Source organism: Schistocerca nitens, chromosome 4 (genome assembly GCF_023898315.1).
Source record: "Schistocerca nitens isolate TAMUIC-IGC-003100 chromosome 4, iqSchNite1.1, whole genome shotgun sequence".
Taxonomy (NCBI): Eukaryota; Metazoa; Arthropoda; class Insecta; order Orthoptera; family Acrididae; genus Schistocerca; species Schistocerca nitens.
In genome coordinates this window covers 763363407-763382485 of record NC_064617.1, presented here as the reverse complement: position 1 = coordinate 763382485, position 19079 = coordinate 763363407, and the positions used below count along the sequence as shown (strand labels likewise).

The window sequence follows — 19079 nt, the reverse complement described above, 5'->3', positions numbered from 1 at the left end:
TGGAACCAAAGGAGTTGAGGTTGGAGAGGAAATTCTGGAGTTCTTCTTCACTGTGAGTCCAGATCATGAAGATGTCATCAATAAATCTATACCAAACTTTGGGTTGGCGGGCCTGGGTAACCAAGAAGGCTTCCTCTAAGCGACCCATGAATAGGTTGGCGTACGAAGGGGCCATCCTGGTACCCATGGCTGTTCCCTTTAATTGTTGGTATGTCTGGTCTTCAAAAGTGAAGAAGTTGTGGGTCAGGATGAAGCTGGCTAAGGTAATGAGGAAAGAGGTTTTAGGTAGGATGGCATGTGATCGGCGTGAAAGGAAGTGCTCCATCGCAGCGAGGCCCTGGATGTGCGGGATATTTGTGCATAAGGAAGTGGCATCAATGGTTACAAGGATGGTTTCTGGGGGTAACGGATTGGGTAAGGATTCCAGGCGTTCGAGAAAGTGGTTGGTGTCTTTGATGAAGGATGGGAGACTGCATCTAATGGGTTGAAGGTGTTGATCTACGTAGGCAGAGATACGTTCTGTGGGGGCTTGGTAACCAGCTACAATGGGGCGGCCGGGATGATTGGGTTTGTGAATTTTAGGAAGAAGGTAGAAGGTAGGGATGCGGGGTGTCGGTGGGGTCAGGAGGTTGATGGAGTCAGGTGAAAGGTTTTGTAGAGGGCCTAAGGTTCTGAGGATTCCTTGAAGCTCCGCCTGGACATCAGGCGCGCGCATACCCGTCCTTTTTTCCCCCTAAGGTAAGTCTTTCCGCTCCCGGGATTGGAATGACTCCTTACCTTCTCCCTTAAAACCCACATCCTTTCGTCTTTCCCTCTCCTTCCCTCTTTCCTGATGAGGCAACAGTTTGTTGCGAAAGCTTGAATTTTGTGTGTATGTTTGTGTTCGTTTGTGTGTCTGTCGACCTGCCAGCACTTTCATTTGGTAAGTCACATCATCTTTATATATATATATATATATATATATATATATATATATATATATATATATATATAAGGTGGAGGGGGCAAAAATTGCTACAGGTGTGAGGAGAAATGAAGCTATGTATTTCCAAGTATGTATTCAATAAATTTCTAATTGCTGTGGACAGACCAGTACCAGTAAAATATCTGGATATACAGAAGTAGGCTTTATATGTGAGGGTTGATGGTAATGTAACATGTTAGACTTCATCAAAATTGATTCATTAAAGTAAAACACTGGATTGTTTAAAGGACAATGAATAATTTCATCACTAGAGTACAAATAGTGAAGATAATTGAAGAAAAAGGCCTATGAATTTGTGAAGACTGTGAAATTGAAAATTGTATTGATTGGAAAGGCCAGTGTGTAGAATTCTGACTTTGTAGCAAAAAATCCCTTAACACTTCCACAATACAGCCCATCATATCTTAAAGTGGAAATTTGTCAGCCTTGCTCAGTTTTGAAAGAAGAAAATTGCAAGCTCGGACCAAAAGTTGAAAGAGATCTATATGGAACAGATGAGAATCCTTGTGTTCACTTCTATGTTTGATACATTGACATTGGAGCTTATAAGGAAATGGTTTGTGTAGGTTTATATACATAGTATGAATAAAAAATCTGTCTTGTGTTCAGATTCAAGGATTGGAGAAAATAAGAAAAATATTTAACAATTGATAAGCAGAGGAAGGAGGTGAATTTGATCCTTGGTGGAACAGATAAGGTCAGCCATTAGACACATGTCAGCTGTGGAAAATTTTCTTGAAAAATTTTTGCACATAATTGTAAAATTGATAACTTGCATTTAAGAAATAATACCTTAAAAAATTCAATCCATCATTCACAATCAGTTTTCTTCTCCCAGATTGGTCAGTCTTTGTAATTATGCATGGTACTAGTGGTTACGTTAAATGGAAACTTGCACATCTTCACTTCTTGCTTTGAATACTGTGATCCTGTCTGTGACTCCTGTCATGAAACTGCAATTGTCTGATGTGCTTGGTGTTTAAAATCAGTGGATTCAGCATATTTTGCCCCAAACAATGCTGTGCATCCTTATTGTACAGATTTACAACAATGTACCCACAGTTCCAAATATGAAATCGGATCTGAAAAGGTTGCAACGTCAAGGGGAAAACCAGATGTAAAAAAGAACACAAAAAAATTATATTTCATAAATTAAAAGAATGATATAGGCATTGAAGCAGGCACATCGGGCACGAGTACAATGGTTTAGAGATATTTCTAGCTTATTGCTTACAAATGTCTTCAGAAAAATGTTCAACATACGTTTGAATTTGGTGTTCACAATGCTATACAATTTGCCATTAAATAAATGTGGAAATGAGATAAAAATAGTGGGGGAGGGATTTTGACAGACTTTGTCTACAAATTTGGGTGCACTGTTGTAACACATATTAAAAACAATAGAACTTAAAAAAGTTTTTATATCTATTGCTGTGTCAACTGTATTCATTCATAAGTATCACTTGTTTTGTCAAGAGGGTGGTTTTTCACCCTGTTAGTGACTGTATGGGCTTGTATAAAAACCCCTTAGCTCTGTACAACAACAAATCAAAAGCAGATAAAGTGTAAGTGTATCCCATACATAAGTGTAGATTTTATTTAACTGGCAAAATGGATCCTATGTATTGGTCACGTACAGTGTAAAAAATGTAAAACACAATCTGTTTGTTACCAGTGCATGTCAAAACATTGAAAGGGGCTTCAAACTAGGGAACTTTAAGCATCTGAATACTCAATTCAGCACGCAATGTGTGTTCCCAGTCCTGCTTTATGCCACTAGGTAAATTTTGTTGTCAAATTGAGAACAGCCCAAAAAATTTGAATTTGGTATTTTTAATGCATACTACTATTACTACTACTACTACTACTACTACTACTACTACTACTACTACTACAGATGTACAAAAAAAAAATCAGAATCTAGTATGTTGGGAACCAGACCATTGGTTGATTTCATATGGTATGATCTGGGGAACTAGCTGCCTCAGTCTTCATACTGCCTTTCTCACCAAAAATTTTGGCACGCAAATATATCCTTGCACCGAAAGAGTAGCAACAGACAGTGATGATGGAAGAGAGGACAGTGCCAGAGGCAGAGAAAGGGAGAAGAGACTGATGTTGTGAGGAAACGGGGGGGGGGGGGGGGGGGTTGAGATTAGAGATAGGAGCAGAACAGAGAAGACACTGGAAATGAAAAATCCAAATCAGTGGAGACTACATATTCGTGGTGGTGGTGGTGGTGGTGGTGGTGGTGGTGGAGTTACACCCCCCCCCCCCCTCCCTCCCACTTTTTAACTCCACACTAGTGAACTTCAACATGAAAAAATTTGCCCGCATGTGCTTATTCTCTCTACCACAATTTATTTCCAGGTCTGAGTCAAAACCCCCAAATAAACCATCCCCAGGGGGCAGAGGTGGAGGAAGGACAGTGGTGGTTGAAGAGAAAAACAGCAAACTAAGCAAGAAAGTCGTTGGAAATGGGGAAGAAAGTGTGTCGCACACTGACAGTGGGACTGAGGGACTGTAAAGGTGGCAGAGTAGGGATGGGGGGGGGGGGGTAGTGCCATTGGGGGGGGGGGGGGAATGACAGTTGACACGTAGACAGTAGCTGTGAAAAGATGTTCAGAGTGAAAGCTTCATCAGAAAGGGAGACTGGTTAAGAGGATTTAGAATTTCTTTGTTACAGAATGTGAATATATTTGCATGCCAAAATTTTTGGTATCTTAGTGTAGTGTGTTCTTCCTTCTCTAGTTGGAGACACAACCTAAAAAGTGTGTAGGCTAATAGAACTGCCTTGAAAGTTGTCATTCTGTGTCATGTTGAATCATATGCAGTGAATTATGTTCACAAAATCTGGTGTTTTCAGTTTATAGCCATTAACATTTTATGTGAATTGGCATGGTTGATCAAATTGAAGACAAAGTGGCTGTATAATTGAAATATAGCACTATTTTCTCCTGTAGAGGCCAGTTGAGAACAGGGTTGAATCATGTAGTTAGTATTAAAAGTTGTATGAAATTCTCTACACTAAATTTTCAATGATAAAGATGTATATTGTTGAACCATTTAGGTATTGTTACTGGATTCTCATATATGTCAAAATTTCTTTGTAGGAAGCAAGGATGGTCAGAGCCTACAGCAATTCAAGCCCAGGGGTGGCCTATTGCACTAAGTGGCCGTGATTTGGTTGGAATAGCCCAGACTGGATCAGGGAAGACTCTTGCTGTAAGACACCATTTACTCTGAAGTTACTTGGATGTTGGGTTGTAATTGTAAATTACCCATTTGCTATTAAATATGTTTTTACTTTTTGATGTGTTACATTGAATTTTGTCAGTGGCTTTAATGTAGTTTTTTCCCAATCACAATAGTGCTGGCTTGTCCAAGGATTGTACTTTAGCTTATTTGTGCACATTCATCTCCTTAGGTTGCAAGAAGTACTACCAGTTTACTGTTATTAATGGGATCAGACTTTCATGAAACTCTCAACCTCAGTTGAATTTTTTCATGTTACTCTTAAAATCAGGTGTTGAAACAAAATTTGCTTGACATAGCCACTCGTATGTGAACATAAGTTAATAGTCCCTGTTGAAAATCATAAGTCAAAACATGTTGAACCTTCATGCATCTTATTACTACAAATCTTAACATGTGTGCCTTCATTGAAGAGGTTTCACAGTCCTGATTAGTCACTCATTTTTCAGTTCGTTTGCTATTGCTAGTCTACAAAGTCATGGCAATACATTGTTGTATCTTAGCCATGTGGTAGTTTTTGTAGGTCCTAATTTACTGATCTCATGGTTTTCATTTTCTTGTTAAGACATAAGTGTTTCTAAATTAATTTGGCTACCTTTTATTGAATTAAATGTTTTAGGTTCTTGACTTTCACTAATTCAGTACCTCCGTCCGTAGTAAACCTACCAGCCATAGCAACAGCTCCATTTGGAACAGCTGTCAGCCATTCCATACCAGGAAGCCCTTTCAAAACAGCCTGTGTATTCAAGTCTAGTGATCAGCAGTCTCTCTCCATACATATCAAAGGTTTCAGTGAGACGGGTGAATATTATACAGTAACATTGGTCCTGTGCCTTCTCTCTAGTCACCTTAAACCTCCCACATACTCACCATCTGGCTACAAAGGAACACTTCCCTCATGACTCAGTACTATTCAAGACTGGAGCAACTGAATCACATTCTCTGCCAGGCTTTAGACTACCTCTTGCTTTGCCCTGAAACAAGGAATTTCATATCCACTAATCTTACCACCCCTCCCATAGTGGTATTCTGTCACCCATGAAATCACCTACTCATACTGGTCTGTCCCTACTCCAATCCTGCTCCCAATACCTTGCCTCATGTCTTGTATCCCTTAAATAGACTAGATGCAAGACCACCTTCAGTCTGGTCACAGCCATCTCCTATCCCTCACAGATGGGGCAACCTGTGATTTATAAACTAAGGTGCAACCAGTTTGCTGCTTTCTATGTGGACATGACAATTACGAAGCTGCCTGGCCACATAATAGCTGTCAACAAACTGTGGCCAACACACAGTTGGACAGCTAAACATATTGGACTGATGACCACAGATGTTAAGTCCCATAGTGCTCAGAGCCAGCTAAACATATTGTCCAGCACAATATACCTCATTTAGTTAGTCCCTGTTCTCCACCTACCTGTCTCCTTCCCTGCTTCCACTCCAGCACAACACAGCTTTCTATTCTGCTAGTGCACCCACCTTTTCCCCCTTACCCCTCCCTCTCTTCCTCCCCACCTCTACTGTTCTCTCCAAATCTGACTGCACCTAGCAGCCCTACTGTCTACCTGCAGGCTCACAAGCAGCACTAATTCTCCCCCACCCGAACAAGATATCCCCCTGTGGGTCCGGGAGTTAGGAGTTATTCCTGCCTGTTGTATGAGGCAACTAAAAGGGGTCTCTCACTTTTCGGCCCTACGAGTTCAGATCTCATTCTATGGTTTGACCTGCCACTTTCACAACTCTACAGAAGTGCAGGCCATATGGGAAAGGACGCCTTACGTGGTGCACGAGTTATCCTGAATCTCTTACCGTGGCTTTGCATCTCCACCTGTGATTCAAATATTTGGGCTAGGACACTTTCTGGTGTATGCCATCTTCTTATGTTGTCTCCTGTCCTCTTTTTGCCCCCATGGCAATACTGGATTTCTCTGTGCCCAATATCCAGCACAGTAGCCAGGCCATTGTGGTGGGGCCGTCATGTACCCATTTGGTGGTAGCCCCCTGACAACGCAGTGGTCACACTGCTGATGTCCAAGCTGTAAACTCACCATGTATGCCAAGGAGTAGATTTCTGTCTTCCTGGGGCATCAGGACTGCTGGCAATGCTCATCATGGCAGTTGGCCTTTGCTGTGGCTGTGTGGTGCCCGTGGGGAGAGCCCCTGATCGGAGAGGGAGGCATCAGGGCGGATGATCCGCAATGAAGCAGACTAACAAGGGGAAGGCCTCAGACATGGCCAACTGATTCAGTTCAAGATTTGGCAGGTCGCTTGTGTACAACCTAAAAGGAAGGGCTCTAAGATATTTTGGCTCAACACCTTCCTGTTTTTGAGAAAATCACCCCAAAAGATTATGACGAGCAATCGACTCAAAAGTGGTGGGATCAATAGATAATTGTAAATACAGCATTTCTCATCATCAGGTATAGGGTCCACAAATGCGTACTTTTCTAGAAATCGAGGAAATAAACTCTTACAACTGCCGCTTATGTATCCATGTGGTAAAGGCCTTTTGCCAAGAGTGCCGATAGGGCAATGGCCGAGGTAACTGGCTGGGATGTTATTCTTCTCATTTGTATTTTTCCTCAACTCAATTGATAGGGGTAGGAGGGTTATTAAGGCAAGTAAATCAATAAGGAAAGAGGCAAGTAAATTTCTTTTGGGATAGTAAACAGGTAAAATGTTACTCCTGGTCACTTCACAGTGGCTGTTCGTCACTGTTACATGTCCTCACTTCTCTTCAAACAACTACATGGATGGCACTTGCAATAGCTTTCTCCGGCTCCTCTCGTGCAGAAGGGGTCCCTTGGGGACCCTCTTCCAATGTCTCAACTAATGCCACGGTGGACACTTCAGAGAGATCTTCCCAGCAAGCCTCTAAAGAGAAGTGAGAGAGCAAGCAAACTAAATAGTAGTCTAAGAAACAGGACTGTCTGGTGGCCCCAACACTGTCACTCCCTATCAATTCTGCACCTGAGGATGCGGTGAGATCTTAGCTTCCCCTGCGGACCTGGATCACACTGATGCCTCATCCACCATAGAAATGACTCCAAATACTCAATCGGTGACCCTGAGGCATAATCTGCCTCCTTGTGTGTATGACTTCCCAGCCTTGCGCTAATGTCATTCTCAAGTGGAATTGCAGCGGTTTTTTCCACCGCCTGGCTGAGCTATGGCAACTCTTAAGATGTACACCTGCTTTCTGCATTGCCCTCAGGAAACATGGTTCCCGGAAACTTGGACCCCTGCCCTCCACGGCTATAGGGGATATTACAAGAACCGTAGTGAACAGTGGCAGGTGGCGTTTGTCTGTCCGAACTCGGTATGCAGTGAACCTGTGCCCCTTCAAACCCCTATTGAAGATGTGGCAGTCACGATAAGGACGAAGCGGGAAATGACTGGCTGCAATGTTTATCTTCCTCCAGATGGTGCAGTACCCCTTAACGCATTGGCTGCACCGATTTGTCAACTCCCTAAACCTTTCCTACTTTTGGGAGATTTTAACGGTCATAACCCCTTGTGGGGTAGCACTGCTTAATGGCCCAGGCAGAGACGTCAAAAATTTACTGTCACAACTCTTCCTCTGCCTATGAAATACAGGTGCCCCCACACATTTCAGTGTGGCACATGTCACATACTTGGCCATTGATCTCTTGGTTTGCAGTCCTGGTCTCCTCCCATCTATCCACTGGAGAGCACTTGACAACCTGTCTAGTAGTGACCACTCCCAATCTTCCTGTCTGCCCCAGTGTCAGGCCCACAGAAGCCTGCCCAGGTTGGCTTTAAACAAGGCAGACTTGGAAGCATTCACCTCTGCTGTCACCTTTGAATCTCTCCCACATGGTAACATCAGTGTGGTTGAGCAGTTAACTAAGATCGTTTCTGCGGCGGGAAATGCAATCTGTCGTTCTTTTGGGTGGGACCGCCCCCCACCCCTCTCCCCCCCGGCGAAAGGCAGTCCCTTGGTGATCACTGGAAGTTGCTGGGGCAATTAAGAAGTGTTGGTGAGCTCTACAGCGGCATAAGTGGCACTCTTCCCTGGTGCAACTCGTAACCTTTACATGGCTCCGTGCCTGTGTTCGCCAGCTTATCAGATGACAGAAACAGGAGTGTTGGGAGAGGTACATGTTGACCCATAGGGGGCCCAACAGTTGATCTCAGTGTTAACATACATGACTTGTTATCTAACAACACAAACACAATTGCCAAACACTTAGCTGAGAACTATGTTCGCACCTCTGCAGCAGAGAATTAACCCCCAGGCTTTCGTACTCTCAAACGGCGGATGGAAGCGAAAGTCCTCTTGTTCCCTTCACACCACAGTGAACCCTACAATGCCCCATTTACAGAGTGGGAGATCCTCAGTGCCTTTGCAAATTGACCCGACACAGCTCCTGGCCAGATCGAATCCAGTCGGGTGATTAAATATCTCTCGTCTGACTACAAGCTAAGTCTCCTTGATCTTTAACTGGATCTGGTGCGATGGCAGTCTTTCCATTGCACTGGTGGGTGATCATTAACCGGAGCTGGTGCGATGGCGTCTTTCCATCGCACTGATGGGAGAGCACCATCGTACCAGTGCTCAAACCTGGCAAAAACCTGCTTTATGTGGTTAGCTATTGGCTCATCAGCCTCACCAATGTTCTTCGTAAGCTACTGAAACATACGGTGTGTCAGCGGTTAGGGTGGGTCCCTGCTTTGTCCGTGCCAGGGCGGTTTCCGCCTGGGTCGCTCTACCACTGATAAATCTTGTCCCCCTTGAGTCTGCCATCTGAACAGCCTTTTCCAGATGCCAACACCTTGTTGCCGTCTTTTTTTTATTTACAAGAAGTGTATGACACCACCTGGTGACACCATATCCTTGCCACATTATAGGAGTGGGGTCTCAGGCCCACTCCAGATATTTATCCAAAATTTCCTGTTACTTCGTAGTTGCATGTCCAAGTTGGTGCCTCCCATAGTTCCCTCCCCTATATCCAGGAGAATGGGGCTGGTTTTAGACATCAGATTGACTTGGCTTCCTCACCTTCGTCAGCTTAAGCTTTAGTGCTGGCAGCACCTCTGCCCTCTGCTGCCTGAGCGACACCAACTGGGGTGCACCCCCCCAGGGGGTCCACAACTCTTTTGTGAATAAGTGCGTAGCGAGCATGTGACCCCGAGCTAATGTGGCCCTCCTTCCTTTCCGGGCTGCATACCTTCCTTTACCGCATCCTTCCCTATCCCCCATCTTTGCCCCCCTCCCTTCACCACCGGCTCTTTCCTTCCTTTACTCCCCCTCTGGGAGTATGTTTTGTGCCTACGTCCGGAGACGGATGCTTGAAACTGTAACGCATTCTTCGCTTTCTCTGCTTGCACGTCTTCATCCTTCATTTGTCCTTCTTTTTTCCTTACCTCTTCTCTTTACCCTTTTCTCCGCTGCGGCGTTTGAGATCTCTCTTCTTCACCTTTCCCCTTCTTTGGCGTTTTCCCCCTAAGACGCATATTTTGAATGTATAATTGGAGTCATAGCTTGTCGGAAAACAGCTTGATTACCTTGTACCCAGATATTAATTTAAATCTTTTGACAAGTTTTTACTTGCTGTTTTACATCAGATTTATGAACTGGTGAAATTTACTACCACAAATTATTCTATAAACATTGTATTGTACTTTTAATTTCCTTCACTTACACAGATTTTATACGAAGTATTGGAGATGATTGCGATTTTCAATTGTATAGGCTAATTACATGTTTTTGCTCATTTTGTGGGTTTTAACATTTTCCTCAATTTTGTTTTTTAATTCTGGACCACTCAGCAATGTAAAACAGTTTTCACTGTATTTAACATTCGTCATTAATATCATCTTTTGCAGTATGTCCTGCCAGCCACAGTACACATCAACAACCAGAAAAGGTTGTCTCGTGGTGATGGTCCTATTGTCCTTATTCTTGCTCCTACACGAGAATTGGCCCAGCAGATACAGACAGTGGCCAGAGATTTTGGGACATCAACGTTGATCCGTAATACTTGCATCTTTGGAGGAGCCCCAAAGGGACCACAAGTTAGTAAGATTTTATCTTAATATGTAGTGAAATGAGCAGGTGTAGTTTTTGTGGCCTTCCACTAATTTTAACACCTAATACAAAGTAAAATTACTGAGATAAATAATTCAGTAATTTATAATTGTGTGAATAAGCATAGCATATATGCTTTATTTTGGGACTTCCATTTTACATTCTATACTGATAAGCTTTTTTGCATGGTGGTGATGTAAGCAGTTTAAATTCTCCTTATACAGGCTCGTGATCTGGAGAGAGGAGTGGAGATAGTGATTGCCACACCTGGTCGTCTCATAGACTTTCTGGAGAGGGGAATTACAAACTTGCGGCGTTGTACGTACTTAGTGCTTGATGAAGCAGATCGCATGTTAGACATGGGATTTGAACCACAGATTCGAAAAATAATTGAACAGATCAGACCAGATCGCCAGGTATTGATGTGGTCAGCTACATGGCCTAAAGAGGTGCAGGCATTAGCAGAAGACTTCCTTACAGATTATATACAGATAAATATTGGTTCATTGACACTTGCTGCCAACCATAACATTATGCAGATTATTGACGTTTGCCAGGAGCATGAAAAGGAAACGAAGTGAGTGGTGGTCTTTTTTTGTGTGCTGCTTTGAAATTTTGTATTTTCTTGGTCAAGTAAAGTTCATTGTAAGTGTCTAGAATTTAATTTGTTGCTCATAAAGTTTTATTTTTTACACTCAGACTGTCACAGCTGATGAGAGAGATATGTTCTGAGAAGGGGAATAAAACGATAATCTTCGTTGAGACAAAGAAGAAGGTTGATGACATAACTAAATCCATTCGAAGAGAAGGGTGAGATAATATCTTGTACTTTGCCTTCATTGTAAGTGTAATTTTAATATAAAACTAGTAACTGATCAATTAAATTGTTCCAGGTGGCCAGCAATCAGTATTCATGGAGACAAGTCACAGCCTGAAAGAGATTATGTGTTAACAGGTTGGTTGTATTGTTAATTAATGTTCAATCCTTGAATAATAGTTTTTGATAAGCTTCTCCATACCTTGATCTTTGGTTTCAGAGTTCAGGAATGGGAAGTGTCCCATTCTAGTTGCCACTGATGTTGCAGCCAGAGGTCTGGGTAAGTTGGTAAAATTGATTGTAATCATTTTAAAAAAATAGTTTTTTTAGATATGGAACAGCTATTCAACCCTTTCACTTTTATATTCAGAACTGTTCAACCTTCTGCCACAGTTATTTTTAATAAGCTTTGGAATTAAATTCTTGTTTAATGTGTTTAAGTAAAGTCCTTTTTTTGTGTGTACATAATCTGAATTTATTAATTTCAGATGTTGAAGATGTGAAGTATGTCATCAATTTTGACTATCCTAACACTTCAGAGGACTACATACACCGTATTGGAAGAACTGGTCGTTGTAACCTGAGTGGGACAGCATATGCATTTTTTACACCAAACAATGCACGCCAGGCGAAAGAACTTATTGCTGTTTTGGAGGAAGCCAATCAGCCAGTCAACCCAAAACTGATTGATTTAGCAGCATTAGCTAGAACTGCTTTTAGTGGAAAGGGTAAGCTTTTGATATGAAATAGGTGGGAAATATTCTAATGCAATTTCATGGTGTACATGGTCAGGGAAGGTAATTGTTTTTTCGTTTTTTTAACAGGACGCAATCGTTGGAACACGCGTAGCAAGGATGCAACTGGCACTGGTACACAAAATGTATCAAGAAACATATCAAACAACTGGCAGCCGATGCAGAATGTCAATGATCAAGAATATCGTCATTCCTCTGTGCCGAGATATATCTCAAATGGAAATCTCAAAAATAATTCTGAATCTGGCTATAGAAACGCCAATGGATATATGCAACAGCAGCAGCACCAACAGCAACCACAGCAGCAGCAGCCGCAACAGCAGAATGGTTACAGTCAGTCAGGGTTTGCCCATCAGAACGGATATGGCCAGCAGAATATGTACACACCACAGAGTTACAGTCCACAGAATGGAAGACCATATAATAACCAGACTGGGAGAAATGGTTACCAGCAGGGCCAAAGAATAAAGAGAAACAATGCTCAGTCTTATGGTCCAGCAACTGGTGGAAATCAGGCTGCAGCCCAAGGAATGTATGCTGTACCACCACCATTTATGATGCAGGCTGGTGCAGCAGATGCTAACTTACAGAGCATATTAGGCCACAAGTTCTTCCAGTCAACAAGGCCACCTCCACAGGCCAATCCATGTGCTTACCAAAACATGGCAACAAATCCATTTGGCCAATACCACCAGCCAATGCCATATGCATACAGCTACAGCCAGCCTGCAGCTGTTCAACAGTAAGCCCCCAACCCGTCTCCCTTTTAGAATGGTACGGCCTCAACAAGTCCTGCTTCATTTAATTCCAGTTGTGCTCTTTAAACTGTAGATTGTTCAGAAGTAAATTTTGTTCCGTAGAATTCATGTAGTTAAATCAGTTTTCTCTTTAATGTTTCATCTTAATATCGGTGTGTGGGAAGTACTTTCTCAGTATTTGGTGTCAATCAGATTTTGAAAATTAATAGCCACATTCCAGTTTCCGTTACTACTATCTTGTAGAGATTAAATATTTCTGTATGCTGTTGAGATGCACGAAACATTCAGAAGGGGGGTGGGTTGGGGGCTAATAATATGTTTTGTTAATATAAGGATAATATAGGTACTTTTCTTACTAGATGCCGAAGTATAGACTACTGTTATAGTGCAAATTGATTTTTTATTTTTTCATATGTTACACACTTGAGTACCAAATGAGCTGTTTGTAATATGAAAGATTTTCAGGCAGCCGGTACTGTTATTTCCAGTATCATTAGGAGTAAAAGGCATCATTGGGAAGAAATGCAAAAGTGCAGTATGCATTGTGCATAATGCGAGACAATATTTAAGTCTTTGTTGTTTTTTCTGTGTTTTCAATAATTCTAATGGTTGTTTCTCAAAGAATGTTCCTTAACCCCCTGAAGATCTGTCTGCCCTCAAGGGTCGTGTAAATAGTAGTTTACTAAACGTTCAAATGTATAAATTATTATATAATTGGAGCTCATATTGTGGCCCATAACTCAATATACACTCAGTACTGTGATATAAGATTTAGAGTAATTTTAAACTTATATTTGCAAGTCCAAGAGAAAGGTCGGTATCAAACTATGCCAACACTTGTGCACAGTATTTTGATAAAGGGAACACAATGTTTTAACTATAGTCTGTAGTATGTGATACTTTCTCAAAGACTGATATGAGGATATATTTTAAGTAACTTAATGCTGGAGAGGATTTTTGTCGCAACAGTGCTGCTGATCTTCAGCACGACTTATGAGACTTTGTTTTTTAAAATTTGCTGTGCTGTATTGAGAGTTTGTTCTAATGCTTCTTGTTTGTTTCTTAATGTAAATCACAAGAATACTTAGCATAGGTACCTAAATTAGACTGCGTGACTGTTTCATGGTTAACTCGGAAATATTTTTCCATGGTTAATTGGGAAATTTTCCACCAACCTTTCTCATTGGAGGACGTGCAGAAGGTTTGAGTTATATTAAGTAATTTGTCTGAATATGCAGTCTCATTAGATTGTGTAAGTGTAAGAATTTTTATGTAAAACAGTGTGGATTCTAAATACCATACTGAACTGAAGACTAGTCTTCTTGCTGAAAAGTATTCAGTAAAACTAGCAGATGTGCTGGTTTCTGTAATGATTCATGACATAATATCATAATTTCATGTTACGACCCTTGTGAAAGAGATAGATAACACTTCCTGGAAGTGTGGGAAGTACCTTACTCTTCTGTAGGTTTCTTTAAAGTGCATTTCTTAAATGTATTACAGTATTATGGTAGTAAAAAGTTATTGCATACAATTTTGTACTTTGATTCAATATATGTCAGCTTATTTTTTAATATGTCTATTTATTTTAGCGGCTTTGCCCCATGCTGCTTATTAAAGTATTCAACTAAGACTATAAATTTATACTATTAATAGCAACTACTGTTACACAAGTGAAAATTAGTACAGTAAAGATTACATTCCGTACTTGAGGAGCAAATGGACTGCAATTACAGGGCTGTTCTGGCAATATGAAGTAGTTGCCATGTTCGTTCAGATTTGTGTCTGGTGGAATGTGCCACAGTAATGCAGCAGTTTACCTGTTCACTCGTCTCAACTGTAAAATAATGATTAGGCAGTAAATTGTTTTTATGCACTACTTCTAGCCTGCAAAAATTACACACACACAGCACCATCTTATTGCAGAATTCATTTTGGGCAGAGAATTTGCTAAATGGCAGATAAGATGTGGGTAATGCAGGGGAAATGCAACAGATGTCAATCAGTATGTGAATACAGACATCCTCATTAATTTTACGTAGCTTCGCTTTCGTAAAGCACCTTGATGGCTATCCTCCAACATAATGTAGTGACTTGGCTTTACAAGATGGCATTATCACAGCAATTTTGTTCTATGCATCTGTAAATTTTCTCACGTTTGGTGAGTTTCTCCAAAACAATGTAATGAAAGACTGTAATGGTGAACCAACATGTTTGCAAATGACAGAATGCAAAATTGTGCTTTCTTGTAAAGCATGTGTTTTGCAGTTCATTCAACATTGCTGTTACCAATAATTTGATAAAGTAAATATGTAGTACATTTTACACAAAATCAAAAACTAAAGTGATTAAAGGAGGGAGGATTCTGTAACTGATGAATAAATTGACAAATTTGAAGACTCATAACAAGACTTAAGATTATTGTTACTTCTGTCTATAAGATAGAACATAACTCTTCATACTCAAAATACAATCTGGACATTTAATAGGTACTTATTTCAGTTTTTAAAAAAAACAAACTTAAGGCTTTTCAGCTCTGCGGGCTTTAGCAAATTCATGACCTGACCTGTATTGATCAACAAATTCAGTAAGGTGTATTGATCACGTGTTTTATGAAATACAAATTAATGAAAAAGAGTAATAATTAAAAAATGTGTTATCACTGTGACTACAATTTTAACCCATGAAGAAATGAAGATAAATACATATATACATACAAAGCCTGACAGACGGCTGTATACAGATTCAATATAATAGAGGGAAACATTCCACGTGGGAAAAATATATCTAAAAACAAAGATGATGTGACTTACCGAACGAAAGCGCTGGCAGGTCGATAGATACACAAACACACACACACAAAATTCAAGCTTTCGCAACAAACTGTTGCCTCATCAGGAAAGAGGGAAGGAGAGGGAAAGACGAAAGGATGTGGGTTTTAGGGGAGAGGGTAAGGAGTCATTTCAATCCCGGGAGCGGAAAGACTTACCTTAGGGGGAAAAAAGGACGGATATGCGTGTGTGTGTGTGTGTGTGTGTGTGTGTGTGTGTGTGTGTGTGTGTGTGTGTGTGTACAGATTCACTTACACTGCCTCTTGTTGGCCGTTTCAGAATGTCTAAAAATTCCACTGCATCCTAAGGAACATTTTCTTTCCAGTATCTTGTAACTTCTTAGTGGTTGTGAGAACTTCATTCTTTTTATGCCTTCATTGCAAGATTTTTCAGCGACTTTAGCTTTGAGAGTGTTTAAGAGTCGCTGTAAGCACATACTTCAAACTCTCCAATCTAGTTATTACAGTACTTCAAATTTCTTGAATTTTAAGGGAGAAAATACCTGCTTTTATCTCTTAGGTGTTCATTTTCCAAGGATATGTCTTCTTAAAGGAAATTCTGCATATAGTCAAAGGCGATTGCCATTCATTTCTTTATTTTTCGAAGAGACACAGATGTGACCTCCTTGAAGGCCTCTTGAAACTTTGCTATTTTTAGGATGAACCTGCAAATTTGTGTTGGCTGAAAGTTTTGAAGCTCCACAAAATTTTGAAACTCCAGAAACTCGCATACTTTCTTAACTTCGCACAAAACTCTTCGCAAAGAGAAGGAACATCCATCTGTGGTCTGCTGAATGTATGCTTATAATTTTCCTGAACATACTGCCTTGCAGAAGTTGTATTTCACAACTGAGTCTTGATATGCAGCACAGTACACCTTATAAATTTTCACGCACAGCTGAGAATCTAAAAAATGATTTTGCCTTCCAGCATAATGTGAGGAAAAGATCATATATTTTCATATTATTTTCAGGATGCTTCCAGGAATTGCATTTCTTTTTGCATTCTTCCTGTGTTTACCTTGTGGCAGTTTCCCATTTATTAATGTGTGAGATAAACACTTGCTGCATTCCATTGGAATGGAAACTTCTAAGTGATCTTTTACACACCTGCATCTGATTTGGATATGACAAAATACTAAAAATTGAAACACTTATTTTGTTCAGCCCCATTTAATTTTCTGGATCTGCACCTCCCTTGTCGCATGCTTCAGTAAGAGCCGCCATCTTTGTCTCGAAGGTATGAAATTTTTCCAGTATATCAATTTTGTCATTGTCAGCAGTTATGCTGAAACAGCCTTTCTGGCACCTCCATTTAAAAGAATTAGTTAAAAATTTGGCATATTCAATCAAGTGTTTTGTACAATTGAGTGTACTATAGACATTGAAAAAGAACACAAGATACATATGCTTCTGAAAATGGTATAGTGGAAACAAAGCTTAATTTTGTCAATGTTGTAGTAATAAAAGTTCGTACTGACAGTTTCTTTCCTGTGGTGGGTTACCCACTGTAGCTGATATTAAGGTATACTTCTAGTTATGGCATGATTTTTAAATTTTCTTAGGAATGAAATCATTTGTCTCTTGTTTGAAATAGTGAAACATTGACCTTGACGTGGTGAATAACTAATTGGTGAATCACAATAAAATGTAAACGTTTCAAACAATCTTAGTGGATTCTTTCACCAAAGCATTAGTAGCATCAAGGTACATATTTGTGAAAAGTGTACATTACTTTACTTCGTTTAATGAAGCCACTGTATCCATTCTGGTATATAGTATTTTTTTATCAAATTATCTATAGAGAAACTTCTAGTATAAGGCCAAGATGTTCAAATGATTGTATGGCATTGTCTGGGAGACTGACTGGGGTTGTTCAGCTGCCTGATTGAAGTCTTTGATGTCACTTCAGTTACATGTCTTTCAGGAATAGAAAATTCAATGAGTCCATGTACAAAGAAAACTGCTGACTTCGCCAGTAATAGAGCTTGAAACCCCCACAGTATAGAGGCATTGTTGCTAACCACTAGACTGTGAGCTGTGGATTAGTTTGGTGTTAAACCATTGTTGAAGTGAAGCAGGTACAGATGTCTTGAACCAGTTAATGAGTGGCTCTTCACAAGATAAGTGATATTTAATCAGCAGAGAAAATTTTATAGCTGTCATAATTTGATGTGGAAGTGTTTCTGCCTACTACAGAGCAGGCCTGACACTACTAAATGTTGGTGCCTGTGTGTTTCCACTTATGCCAATTTCAATTTGTGACAGCTGTTTCTGAAGTATTAAGTCTGTATAATTGCCTCCATTCTTGCTTAGCTTTTCAGTTCTCCCATTGCACCAACTTGTGCTATTTAGAGTACCAGTTCTGGGCACTGTCTAGCAATTTTTAATAAAAAATGTAAGTTTTATTTGTGGTAAGGTGGGGTGTTGGTCTCCTATCTTTGGTTGGTAAGACATTCTAGTATGTACGTTGAAAATGATCAGTTTTTGACAATATAATGTAATTGGATAGATAAAAAAATACAAAGTGGGGCAGAATAACATGCATATAAAAAACGTTTTACATATGCATGCTTTTGAAGTCAGTGGCTCCCTCTGGCAGAAGGGTTGTAAAGGGAGGAAAAGGGCTAGTGAGATTTAGTAGAAGGGGTAGAGTTTGGAAAAGTCACCTAGAACCTTAGGTCAGGGAGACATCTGGATGGGATGAGAATGAAGGCTTTTCCTTCTCATCCTGTCCAATAATTTTTTTTTTCCTGAACCTCTCCAGTCCTTTCCCTTTACCCATCTTCCATCCCTTTAAACTCTGCTGCCACTTGGTGAGTAGATACTTTTATCAATCCAGTTATTTACATTTCAATTTATATAGTACATAATACACTAATGAATCTAGGTATCACAGTAATGTCAGTCTTAACATGTTTTTTTTTCTCATAACGTGCTGTTCATGACAAATGAGAGTAATTACATGTTAACAAAATGCATACAAGAAGTACTGAAGAAACCTGTTCGAATTTGATTGCCATGTCACCCATTTGCATTGCATTTGTGCCTTACTCTCAGCCTTCCTCACATGAAACACTTCAACTTCAACTATGACATGTACAGGAAAGGATCTGGTAATTATTTTAATATATCCATCTTATTGACCAGGGGTAAAACTTACTAAATCAATTATCTTTATTTATGTGCAACCAGATTAAAATGTTGTATTCTAAATAATGAAAAGTTTTCATCTTTACAGTCATCTATGTATAAGTTTTGTAGTTCCGCAACAAAACGGCGATGAACATCGGGTAGAAAATAAATTAAATTTTAAGTTGCACTAGCTTATGTATGTGTATTCTGAAATGGCTGACAATGTTACTCTGTCAAGGACAGGTATTACAGAAGTGTGAATTTGTTACAATGTACATGTAACAAAGGTTTTTAGAGCTGCATGGAAATGTGGTAGACATTGTTGGGGTCAGTGCGTAGTGAACAGATTAGTAATGAAAGGAAAAATGCAGAAAGGCTCTAGTTTCACGATTGTTGACGACGATGCCAAGTCCGAGGGCAGAGAGAACCCCCCAAACGGCTGGGAATCAAATCTGGGACCCCGTGATCCAGAGGCAGCAAAGCTAGCCAC

At 40.3% G+C, this 19079-nt stretch overlaps 1 protein-coding gene across 2 annotated transcripts in view; it reads left to right on the top strand.

Moving 5' to 3' along the window:
• Positions 1-14199, top strand: part of LOC126253076 (uncharacterized) — a 30896-nt gene extending 16697 nt beyond the window's left edge. For both annotated transcript variants that reach the window (XM_049954171.1, XM_049954170.1), the window contains 8 exons: positions 4099-4210; positions 10094-10282; positions 10520-10872; positions 10995-11105; positions 11189-11250; positions 11333-11392; positions 11601-11840; positions 11937-14199. In XM_049954171.1, the coding sequence (XP_049810128.1) occupies positions 4099-4210; positions 10094-10282; positions 10520-10872; positions 10995-11105; positions 11189-11250; positions 11333-11392; positions 11601-11840; positions 11937-12613 (1804 nt within the window). In that variant the 3' untranslated portion in view covers positions 12614-14199. The remainder of the gene's footprint in view (positions 1-4098; positions 4211-10093; positions 10283-10519; positions 10873-10994; positions 11106-11188; positions 11251-11332; positions 11393-11600; positions 11841-11936) is intronic.
• The last annotated feature ends 4880 nt before the right edge of the window (positions 14200-19079 follow it).